Source organism: Misgurnus anguillicaudatus, chromosome 17 (assembly GCF_027580225.2).
Source record: "Misgurnus anguillicaudatus chromosome 17, ASM2758022v2, whole genome shotgun sequence".
Classification (NCBI taxonomy): Eukaryota; Metazoa; Chordata; class Actinopteri; order Cypriniformes; family Cobitidae; genus Misgurnus; species Misgurnus anguillicaudatus.
The window spans coordinates 25163295-25175756 of NC_073353.2; the positions used below are offsets into that span (position 1 = coordinate 25163295).

Genomic DNA, 12462 nt, shown 5'->3' on the forward strand with positions numbered 1-12462 from the left:
GAAAACTATTATAATGACAAGGTTTGGCCTGCTAAAGGTTCATAAAGGTTGCTGTAGTTTTAAGGTAAATAATGGACTTCCAAAATGTGCTATCAATTGGTTTGTATTCTTACTCACCTAAGCATTTTGTACATTTTGTTATAATCCATTCCTGCTCCATTATCCATGAAAGTAAGACAGTCTTGATCTCTAATCCTCGTTTTATCAATCCAGAACTGCTTGGCACTAACATCTGGGTCGTAGGCATTGTCTAAGAGCCAGTAGGAAAATATATGTAAACTGTTCTTAAGTTATCCAACATTAGTCCTTGTTTAAAGGGGACATATCACAAGACTTTTTTAAGATGTAAAATAAATCTTTGGTGTCCCCAGAGTATGTATGTGAAGTTATATCTTAAAATACTGTATAGATAATTTCTAGCTTGTTAAAATTACCACTTTGTAGGTGTGAGCAAAAATGTGCTGTTGTTGGGTGTGTCCTTTAAAATGCAAATGAGCTGATGAAATGCAAACACTGATCACCATGATAGTGGTTTGTTGGAACTCAATTGTGCTGTCAGTTGCAGATTAAGGGGTGGTATTATTATAATAAGATCCCCTTCTGACATCACAAGGAGAGCCAAATTTCAATGACACATTTTTTCACATGCTTGCAGAGAATGATTTACCAAAACTAAGTTACTTGGTTTTTCTTTTTCATATTTTCTAGGTTAATAGAAGCACTGGGGGCTCAATTATAGCACTTAAAGGAGCATTTCACCCATAGAAACATTAATCTTTATTGAAAGTGTGTCATATTTGTAGTCGAAATGTAACATACATTTCGAATTTGGTGCCTATTTGACTGAGAAAAGGGGTGTTTGTAGTCTCACCTCCTCAACAAAGATATTGGGCTTCCTGCTTTCAATGATGCAGAATGATGATTTTTACATCATTGAAAGAAGGAAGTGCAACACTGAGGTTGTTTACATGCACACCAATAATGCGATTATAATGGGATTTTGGCAATACTGCGATTATACGTTACCTCATGTAAACGCAATAATTCGATAAAAATAATGCGATTAAGCTCATAATCGCAGTAAGTATAATCGCATTAAAAGAGGCGGCGTACGCCGTTTATAATCGCAGTATGCGTCCATGTAAACGCTTAAATCGCATTTATACCGCACCAACTTAAGTGCGCATGTGTTTTAGTCACGCACCTTAAGCACAAATTCGTTTTAAACTCGACATTAGGAAGTTTTACGTGAACTCTGCCAACACGACTCGCTGTCAGCAGTCTGTCTTCATTCAGAAACAACTCAAATAACACGACAGCAGTGTATAAAACCTTTAAGGGACATTATAACGATAAATATATTAGTGACCACAGCATAATGATAATGCTAATTCGCTCAACGAGCGCGGCATTACCTAATATTGGATATTTCTTGTAATAAAAACTTTTTTGCAATTGTTTACATGTCACTGAATATGTAAATATGCTGTTCTTGCATTTACACAGCGGGAAACCAGCAGATGTCCTCAACTCGCTGCGTTTCGCGTAACTAAACAATGAATGTAAAAGTTTGTGTAATAATATCTTACCTTTTGGCGTAGTCAGTGTGGTAGAAAAAGCATTAAGTAGTGAATTTCACAGCAACTGCACCAGCACTGGATACCCAAGGTAATTTTATATTATAGACCTTAGCAATGAATGAGCTTTTTTACTGCATTTAAGTGCGCGTGCACTTCATGTTAAAATAGATTTGATTGGCTGTCAATGGTTTATCGTTCATCATGTGCCAAAATCGCTATCGTTATAGTTGTTGTGTGAACTCTGCTATTATCTTTAATATAAAAGATTTTTAAAACTATATTTTATATCGTTTTAATGTGAACGCCCTTTACAGGCACTGTCATAATATTTCTGTCTTCATCACGGCACCGGATAATGAAATACATGCATAACAACGTGTTTGTCATTTAACGTAAGTAAAACAGTGGACCATATATTTGTGGTCATCATTTGTGCTCTGCATTGGGCTATGTGTAAATAATCCGAAAATAAAAACTGCATGTAAACCGGAGTGAAGAGGTTAGCTCCAGTCATGTAAACATCTTACTGCGATTAAGTCCTTACTCGCATTATTGGAAATAATCGCATTATTGGTGTGCATGTAAACGAGCTCACTGAAATCTGTATTTCTCCTGTCTCAGTGGAAACTGAGGAAATGATGCACGACCATTCAAAAACATGACTGGGGTTATAACAATACAAAGCTTAATGCAAATGGGTGAAGTGTCCCTTTAAACATGGAAAAAGTCAGATTTTCATGATATGTCCCCTTAAAACAATTTTAAGACTCTTTAATACTGTTCATTCATCAAATAGCATATTACAGGTCACAGAAACATAAATAGTCTTTCATTATACCTTGCTATATCTTAAGGTGAAAACAATACACTGACATCATTGCTAACTGTATTACGACATACATGGAAAATACATGAAATGTAAATTTTTTTACAGTAGTCAATTTATTTCTGTTATTATAACTCTGTAACTCTAATTCAGGGGAAGACAACGTCGGTCCTTAAGTGCCAATGTCCTGCAGAGTTTAGCCCCAGCTCAAATTAAGCACACCTGAACAACTAATCAAGGTCTAAAGAGTCACCTGAAAAATATAAGTAGGCGAGGTCTTATCAGGGATGGAACTAAAATCTGCAGGACATCGGCACTCCGGGACCAACGTTGCCTACCCCAGCTAATCCAAGCAATAAACTCACCTATCAGCTCAGCAATGGCACTGAAAGGCCAGGTGTGGCTGGTAGAGTTGGTGTGAAGAAACTTTGGATTGAGCTATAAATGGGAAAAGACGCAGGGTTACAGTTTACAACGTTGATACGGAAGCAATAAGCCATATTGCTCAATATACCTTGTTAAAACCTATTTGCTTTTATTAAATGGTTACCACACAAACAAATACTGTATTATAATATAAAATACAATTAATTAATATAAAATTGTATTCTACTTAAAATATTCAAATATATATTCAACTTTCATGAAGTAGTATAAAAAAAACACTAAAAACCTTCATTACGCTGGAAAAAATAGTCACTGGCCGACTGTTTCTTGTTTATGTAAGGGGAAAGGTAATACAAGCTGCGCAGTAATACAAAGAATGGTTGGGTGCAGCAGACATACTGTGGTGTGTGTTTTGGTTTTATCGTAAAGAAAACACAAGATCAAGGACTGAAACTAAAATTTAAAACGTACTTATTATATGTATTATGTGTCATAAATTATGTACAAAATATAATCCCTGGCGTTAAACTAATAAAGTTTGGTACTTGATTCAGTTGATTCACTTTATTCAGAATCGAAAAGAGTTTTATTGCTAAGTTCACACACACAAGGATTTGTTTGACCACAAGAGCCTTAATGGTAGAACAAAGTAACTTACAGACATAATCGATAGTGCAACATAAAACATAGTGTAAAACATATCTATTTGTTCAACATTGAGTCGGTAATAACAAGCCTTTGGTGTGTTATTTCAGTAATAACCGGTTTATTGCATAACAAATGCGCATATGCATCGCTGGATAACCACTGCACAGTTGTTCAAACAAATCCTCTTGTCGGTGAAATAAAACTGAAAGCAAAAATTAATCAATAAGCCTTTCTGATTGGAGGGACAACAGATACGTCACGATTCTAAACACACGCATGACATATGATCACATAAATTAAAAATATATGCTCACACATGACACCTACTATTACTATGAACTATCTATCTACCACTATTATTCTATCTAATGTGCAAATATGCGGACAATTAAAGATGATGTAAGCAGTTGACCAGTGATAATGCTAACAGTGCGGAAAGTCATAATTTAACTTATTCAACATGTAGTCTAATAAATGTGTTGAATCATTGGCACTATTATAATGTGATATTACATATGTCAGGTACATACCGCGCTTAACGGGATGCCTCTCTCTGTTTGAACCGACATTGTTGTTATGTTTCATCTACGAGCCCGCGACGATACAAAAGTTCCAGGAGGCGTGAGATCCTACATCCGGGGGCGTGACCCAACAGAGAGTGAGCTGGATATTCAAAATAAAAGACCTTATAAAGCTCCTTTATTATGCACAGGTTTAGGCCAAACATTTTGGAGAAATATTTAACTGATGTTTTAAATTGAACGACACTCAAGTAGATGCACTTTGGGTGATGGAATAAACTTGGTTTTCTTGTTTGTTATGCATTTTTAATTTCTTCGTCTTATTTCTTCTGCCCGTCATACTATTATTTTGAAAAAGGTACGCTGTGTTTGTGACTTCCGCCCAGGAATTGGAGAAGTTGTGAGGTTGGAATTACAAGCAAATTTAGACCATAATCTTTCATCGATGCATTAATGAAACATATGTAAGATTTGCCTCCTCTCCTCAAATACTGTTTAATGCATTTTTAGGGAGGTGCCTTAATAACTGAGCAAGATGTTAGGAATGGAGCTGTCATCTAGTAAGTTAATTTGCTATGATTTGCTAAACCTTTTCTTTTAATAAAAAACTTAACAACAGGTTAATTTGCTAAATAATTTTGTTTTATTGTAGGTGTGGATAGCGTGGTTGAAAACATTGGAAAAATGCCCCCAGATTTATTTGCAGAAACAGTAAGATTTGTCATAACATTGTAACGTCTTGTCCTGTAACGTTACACTGTGTCTCTACGCATGTAAAGCAGAAAGATGATCATGCAAATTAGTTTAAGCTATTAAAAGCAATACAAATATAAACAGATAAATAAATGACATTCAAATGTATACGTTGTCATCATCTGGCTATTTTCTGTATGCTTTACACTGTGGTCCATATTATTATGCAGCACATGCCATTTTTGTTCATTTTTCCAATATAATCAGTAAGTTTTCTAATTTTATTTTAACCTTAACATTTATATGACAGTGTGGATATTATTATATTTAAAAGAAATAAGAATGTTATATACTTTAACATACGGGAAAAAGTGCAAACATGATGTTCCAAATTATGCAGAATGCAACCAAATTTGGATATCTATAAGTTTATTTTAGAAGACATGATTTCTTTTTTATTCCATAGTGGAAAAACTATCTTTTAGGAACTCTACATATCTTGCTGATGTCCTTTTAACAATCTTAGGGACCCTAAAAAGACCCTCCATCTTACATCCCAATACTCATGTGCATCATGTGTCTTCAAAATAAGTGCTTGCTGCACACGCATCTAAAGGGTTTATGATTAAAGTAACGCTCGCGTTTGCCAGATACACACATAATTTCTTGTGTAGTCAGAGTGTACTGTTAAGGGAGTGTCTTGGGAGTATTTTGTGAACGTGAGCATCTCTTTACCATCTTTTAACGCGTGTGCACGTCTTTTGACAAAATGCATGATGCACATGGTTCACATGACGCAATGAACACACATTTTAAAATGACGAGCAACACACATGACACTACGAACGCATATTTTGAATTTGCGCCCCTCGGAAGAGAAGTCACCAGACCCCCCTGATCCTTACTTTGCCACCTCTCCCAAATTTTACAGTTTTGTTTAAAGATGGTGGCTATTCACTAACAATCCAGAATGATATTCATCTATACTATTCAGTGTATAATGGCATGTCAATGAATAAAACAGTTTGAAAAATAGTCTTTATGTATTCTGAGCTCACATTACTTATTTTTGAAATATTTGTTTTGGGGGGGGGTGTAGAAATAAAGCTTTATGCACTGCCGGATGCTGTATTGAGGGGTTCTTGGGATTTCAGAGACACCAGCAGGTTTATACATGTTTTTTCAGCAGTGGCTTTTTATTGCTTCCTTTTTGTTATATTTTCCTTAAAAGGCCTTCATATAGTCAAATCCTTCTATACCATGAATCACTCATAAACATTATAATAGTTCAATGATTTCTGTTCAGTTCCACCAAATATAAATTGTTATAGGAAATACTTTTTTTAAGATAATGCACAATTTTTTGTCTTTAGAAAGATCTTTTTTCATTCCCATATTACATAAGAACAACAACTTGCTAATTAAAGCAACATTATGTAGTTTTTTTCCTTTAAATAATGTCTCTAAAATTATTTCAATGATAGAACAACTTTTAACTGGACAAATTGTACTGTTGCTGCAACCTGAGCAGCCTCCTAGCTGCTACAAGCACACTCTGAAAGTGGCGGTGGAGGGTAGGAAACACAGCCCCGCCCCTCCCCCTGCCTGCAGAAGAGTGTCTGATACCAGGCACTGTTGCGCTTTTCAACCACATGGGGGAGCTGTAAGTCATTTTAACATGGAAACTACATAGTGTTGCTTTTATGTGGAACAACTTTTTCAAGTAGGTTTCCTAAGGTCTTTCTGCAAACTAATGAATAAACCTGTCTGAGATTGATACCAGTAAGCTAAAAAGATATCTGAAATAAACAAAAAACAATTTCTTTTTCTTTTCATAAAATCTTACTGATATGTGACATGCATAATAATTGGGAACACAGTGTTAGTTTTAAATGTGGCTTTAAATATTGATTAAGACTGCAGATCTGATGTTATTCCTTTAACTTTCCAGATGCAGGAGATTCTGGTTCATCTTCAGGAACAGAGGACTTTAGATTTTATTGAAACTTGTAATGTAAGCACTCAAAAACAATTACATCTCTGTATAAGTTGTAAATTTGGCATAAATGTCTACATCCTTACATTCTTACAACATTTTTCTAATGCAGAAATGTCAAAGATCTGGAATAAACCTTGATCAACAAGCTGTTCAAGATATTATAAGACTGATGTCATACCATTTTAGGTACAGTACAATCCAAAAGAATGATCTGACGATGAGATTGTTAGTAATGCTTTAGACTGCTGAATTACCAAATCCTGTTTCATATCCTGCTTAGTGTTTTTTCAGACAAATATCAGTATTTGTGGCTGTTGCATTTCTTTCTTTATTTAAACAGGTTAGCGGCAAAAGTCAATCTTAGTGCAGATGTCTTGATCAGTAAACTTAATGAAGGAAGCAGTAAATGGTCCAAGCCAATGCTTCAGCTGGTGCATCAGCTCTGGACTGAGCATGGCGCTCTTCTACATGCACAACAGGAGGTCATGAGCATGGCTAGTATTGGACAGGTGTGTCACAAGTTTCTTGAGTTTTGTGCAGAATTATAACTTAATACAAACTACATTTTAAGAAGAGAAGAAAAGTTGGGGCACTGTGAAAAACGCAATGATTTGCAAATCTCATCAACTTATATTTTATTTATATAATACATAGAAAACATCAGATGTTTTAACCCGAGCCACTGCAGTTGAGTACATTTACCAATTGCAAACATTTGGTGCATTATTAAGCAAAAAATACAAGTAAACCCAGGACAGTCGAACAACTAGAATCCTGTATCAGACGTGAGATCTTATTATAACTTGTCTCCCCAGTTCCAAGATGTTTAAGGACTGTTGTTAAAAGAATAAGGGAAGCTATACAAAGTGGTAAATATGGCCCTGTCCCAACTTTTTTAAAACTGTTGCTGCTATCTAATTTGAAATTACACTATTTTCACAGAATATCATAGAATTAGTGACAGACTGTCAATATTTGACCATTTTGAGACCGTCAGCCTGATTGACTCTCTCTCAGGTAGATGTAATATTGTGTGTTAATAACAAAGATTCTTCTCTTTTAGCTTGTAGATATGCAGTGGAAACTTGGAATGGCAGTAAGCTCAGATACCTGCCGATCCCTTAACTCCCCATTCATCTCTGTTCTGTTGAAATATGCAGATACATCAGGGGAAATTACATATAAATCATTTGAGATGACAGTTCAGCAGTTCCAGGTTTGTTAGCTTGCAATTTTAAAATGTTTAAATCATCTCTGTGTGAGGTACTGGCATTAATAATTCTCTTTCTACTATTTCTTTCTGCAGAACTTCTACAGACAGTTCAAGGAAATGGCTTCTGTTTTAGAGACTGTTTAATATATTTTCTCCATGTGGTTTTTCCAGGAGTGGGGTCAACTTTGTTGAACTTTGCACTTATCTACCACTTTAGGGGATTTTTCATTTTCCATTCCACTATCAGCAGTTAATGAAAAGAACGGATTTCTCTTTGTTACAGTAGCTAAATGGTTAAAATTGTATTAAAATACAAAATTGATTTTACATTTTGATAAAATAAGATGTTTTCCCCCTCTGTATTGTCAATAGTGTCGATTTATCATTCAAAATTTTAATTGTCTTCTGTGCCTTTAGAAATCAAAGAAATCCAAACCTTACCAAAACTATCTTACACTGAGATACATTTACACATACATGTATCTCACATTAATCTATTTCTAGGGGATGGAGCTTTTGAATAGCTGCTGGGGACTCGTTCAACACTAGTAGTATAAAAACATTAGTATAGTATAGGATTTATTATATAAACATGAAAATGTGATCACATGTCAGAAAAAACAGCAAAAGCATACACAACAGAGCACACTAAACAAACTGTAAGTTATAATTTTTAACATCTTGACTCTCTTTGTAAGATTTAATTTGAGAGACACCTTTACACAAACTTGGTTTCGAAATCTTAGATTGTAGCTGTGCACAGTGTAAATCCATTGTGAAGAATAAAAAATGAAAACATCTTCATTATTATGAGTAGAAAGAGTAGAGTTTCCTTGCCTCCAAAATTATAGATAAATAAATTCTCACATAACTCTATTATGAAATATTTTAAGAATGCAATAAAACATTGTGTCTCCATTTTACAAAATAACTTAGTATACGTAAGTCTCCCATATACAAAATATGAATTTGACAAAGTAGCTTTAAGTAAAAGTGGTTTCAGTTGGAGAGATCTCATTTATAACCAGGCTTGGAATCTCATCTATGACCTCACAGTCATTGTTAACTTGTTTATGGTCCAAGGCAGGAACAAATATGTAACCAAAAGACAAGCATTACTGCTCCTTAGCTATCCCAACCTGCAGAGACAGAACAAATCATATATAATACTTGTATATTTCATGTTCATTGCTCATGGCTGGAAATGGCATTAATTTTCTGGGTTTGTTTTTGTGAGTAAGTCACAAACCTTTAAAAATACATTTGTACTTAGGTTAAAGAAACTTGAATATTATAAAAAACTTGAATATTTAGTTAATGGATATTTGAAATAAGAGGAAAAATCTTAACTGATCAAGTCAAAAAAATCCCTGAACATCTGTAAAATGTAAACTTACCTTGCATTTGTCACCGTTTTCTCTCCCCCTACTGGTCTTTCAATTGTTTCCTGGTCTGGTGTGATTGTGTTGAACTGGCTCTATCGGTCCCACTCCCTTCTGTGTCTTCCAAGTCTTTCCACTGCTGCCCGCAATGAAATCTCTCCTGTTCCAAGCTGTGCAACTTTGTGCATATGATTGTGGTTTTTAAAAATGTAAAGGAGAAACGGTATAAGACATTATCAAAATGAGTCTAGATAGTTTGTAACTAGAGCAAAACACAAACACTCCATATAGTTCACAGCTTATTTACTTTTAACCAGTTTAACCACCAATAATTTCTTAGTTTAAGAGCATGAGCAATCAAAAAGCCTTTTCACAAAGGCAAATTCATGTTGCTACCTTAATATAATTCATCCTAGTCAACTTGGCCTTTTCAGCAAAAATTACTGCAGTTCCTTAAAGGAATTTTTATAGCCTGTATTCAATATATTGTTAGATACTAACCTTACACTTTAATTCATTGCATTCTGTATTCCGCTGATCTAGCTCTCTCAGAAGAAAATCCACCTGAAGAGCCATTTCATCATCCACATTTGGCGTGGCTGAGTGCCCTGCACCCTCAGCTTTCATTCTGTCCTGTGCTTCTTTTTCAGCTTTCATCTGCACCAACATCTCCTCTTGCTTTTTCTTCATCTCATTTATTGTTTTTGTGAGCTGTTCATTGTGCAGTTCTTTGTTCTTTAGCTTCAGGGCGAGAGACTGGGCTTGCATCTTATACTCTTCTCTTTCCTTGGCTGTGGCTTCCATGAGTTCCAGAAGACTGTCCTGTTGTTTCTGGGCTTCTTGGGTTGCCATATCGTATATGTTTAGACCAAGGTCCATACCTGGTTCTTCAAGTATAGGACTTGTGCCATCTTTATTTCTATCACTTTCTTCTGCAAGATTTGGCTTGCTCTCTATAGCTGCACAGACATCATCATTGTTGGGCACATCATTACTTGTACTTCTTTCTAACTTGACCTTATCAAAGTTAAAGGTTACAGCTTTGGGTCTTGCCTTGCTGGTCTCACCAATAACAACAACATCATCATCATCAGTGTTGCTGTCCACTTCTTCCCTACTGCTAGCATTGTCAGTTATTTCCATCGGTGAGGTCAGTACATCAGACGTACATGTAAATGTTGATGGGCTGTCATTAAGTGCTCTTTTTTTCTTCAGAGCTTTGCTATTGGTTTGTCCTAGACTTCTCTTTGTCCTAATAGAGGAGAGGGTCACATTTAATGCTCAGAATAAGGCATTCATGTAAGTTGGTTTTATTAGTCCAGTATATAGAAACAGTGAGAGGGTGGGAATAATGTACCTTGTAAAAAGAGAGTGTGGTGTTACTTGCATGTTGTCTGAGGAGCTAGAGGCTGCAAAAATACAATATTAATGTACACAATTCAGACGTACTGTATTATGGCAAAAACATCTATTTACAAAACTAGGCTTCACCAGATTGTAGGGGAGCACTGAAATCTATAGGGGCTGTAATATCAGTTGTCAAAGAAGTTGTAGGTAAGCTGAGTTGGAAAGGAGCCTATGAAAACAAAGACAGACGTAAAGACATAGAAAAGAATGTACAAGACAAACTATTTAGATAGCTATTCTTTAGAAGGAAGTGGTGTCTTTGGGTTGAAGGAGATGACATCCTTGCTCCTTAAAGGAGCATTTCACCGGTAGAAACATTCATCTTTATTGAAAGTGCATCATATTTGTAGTCGAAATGTAACATACATTTAGAATTTGGTGCCTATTTGACAGAGAAAAGGGGCGTTTGTGTGGTAATCCTTGGCAACTCTCTCACTGTGCTTGGCAAAAGTTTTAGCTGCTGCCAGCAGTGCCGGCCTGAGCCTCTTGGGGGCCCTAAGCAGAATGTGTTTGGGGGCCCCCCTCCCACCACGTGGACACAAATGTCACGCTCTAATGTTACATTATAAATGAATACAGTGAGGTTAAATAATGAAAAAAATCTATACTTAAATAAAATACTTTATTCTTCAATGTGTCATGTCATATTAACAGGCTATGTAATGTTAACATTGGCCAACAAGAAAAACCTCACCTGCTGCATCATCAGCTGTGGAGGCACTGACACTTGATGAAACATCAGGGGCGGGTAGAGTTGGTTGTGCTCCAAAGTACTTTAACAGTGTTCCTGAAAAAAATAGCATTAGATAAGTGCATAGTTGATCGAGCAGAATGAGTTTATTTTGCTAATTTTTCATTACTTACACAACAAGCAATAAATAAATAAATATGAGGATAGCACTGTTACATCACTACCCACCATATAAATAAGATTGAAGTCTATTTTCATTACAGAAATCTCCCTACCCAACATGGTACTGGTATATATTCTCATAAAGTCCAATACCATCTCTTACCAAAGATCTTAGACAGAGAGCGCATGTGCTTTGCCTATGAAGCTGGGACGTTACCAATGTTGGAACGTTCACTTCAACACATACAGCAATGCTAGCTAGGGGTGTGATGGATCACAAAACTCACGGTTCTGATCACATTATGGTTTTTGAGGCACAGATCTGATAATTTTTCGAATCAGCAGAATAAGGGGTTGGAAAAACTAATAAAAAAATGAGGAAATTACTTACAAACATTTATAAAAAGAACAAAGTTGCACATTAAGTAAGGGCTAAAATCAGCATTAGGTACAGAAATCAAATCAAATGAATCATAACACTTTATTGTATGAATTAAATATAATTATTCTTTTTTAGAGCTACAGAAGTGATTTTCTCTTTGTCTTGGAAGGTTTGATTAACATTAATGACACAGACTTAAGTAGGTTAATTAAGGTAACTGTCTCTTTAAGAGAAGCACGGACCTGGTTTCTGCCTAATCTATACATAAACCGTCCAAGACATAAACAAATGTTTTTATTGGAAAAGAGTACTGTGGAGATCATTTTGTTTGTATGTGCCCCGTCAAGAACAGAAAGATTTTATGTTCGTCTCTCCATGTGTGCCCTACTAAGTGCACTTATACGCGGCGCGCTCACACAGACGGAAATACAGACGGCGGAGCATAAAAACGTTATGTTGTTTTCAGTGCTCTATTCCTCAAATGTATGTTAATGGACTACAGTATGACACAAAATAGCGTAACTCTCTCTAAAGTTTAAACATCAAGTGTTAGTGTTCTGATCTCTGAAGG

At 35.6% G+C, this 12462-nt stretch overlaps 2 protein-coding genes across 2 annotated transcripts in view; one reads left to right on the forward strand and one right to left on the reverse strand.

Annotated features, from left to right (window-relative positions):
* Positions 1-12462, reverse strand: part of morc3a (MORC family CW-type zinc finger 3a) — a 40362-nt gene that overhangs the window by 18060 nt on the left and 9840 nt on the right. The window contains exons 15-16 of the mRNA XM_055215272.2: positions 2772-2844; positions 118-250 (exon numbers count right to left, since the gene is read on the reverse strand). Coding sequence (XP_055071247.2) covers positions 118-250; positions 2772-2844 — 206 coding nt within the window. The remainder of the gene's footprint in view (positions 1-117; positions 251-2771; positions 2845-12462) is intronic.
* On the forward strand, positions 4323-8224 carry commd6 (COMM domain containing 6). The gene is made up of 7 exons (XM_055215275.2): positions 4323-4522; positions 4615-4673; positions 6607-6669; positions 6764-6840; positions 6995-7163; positions 7718-7870; positions 7961-8224. The coding sequence occupies exons 1-7, from the start codon at positions 4498-4500 to the stop codon at positions 8009-8011; spliced, it is 597 nt and encodes a 198-aa protein (XP_055071250.1). The 5' UTR covers positions 4323-4497; the 3' UTR covers positions 8012-8224.

Excerpts from the sequence above, each read along its gene's own strand:
- commd6 (XM_055215275.2), top strand. The coding sequence starts at position 4,498 with ATGTTAGGAATGGAGCTGTCATCTA. Across the intron at positions 6,841-6,994 it reads CTGATGTCATACCATTTTAG|GTTAGCGGCAAAAGTCAATC; the intron begins GTACAGTACAAT and ends TTATTTAAACAG. Across the intron at positions 7,871-7,960 it reads TGACAGTTCAGCAGTTCCAG|AACTTCTACAGACAGTTCAA; the intron begins GTTTGTTAGCTT and ends TTCTTTCTGCAG.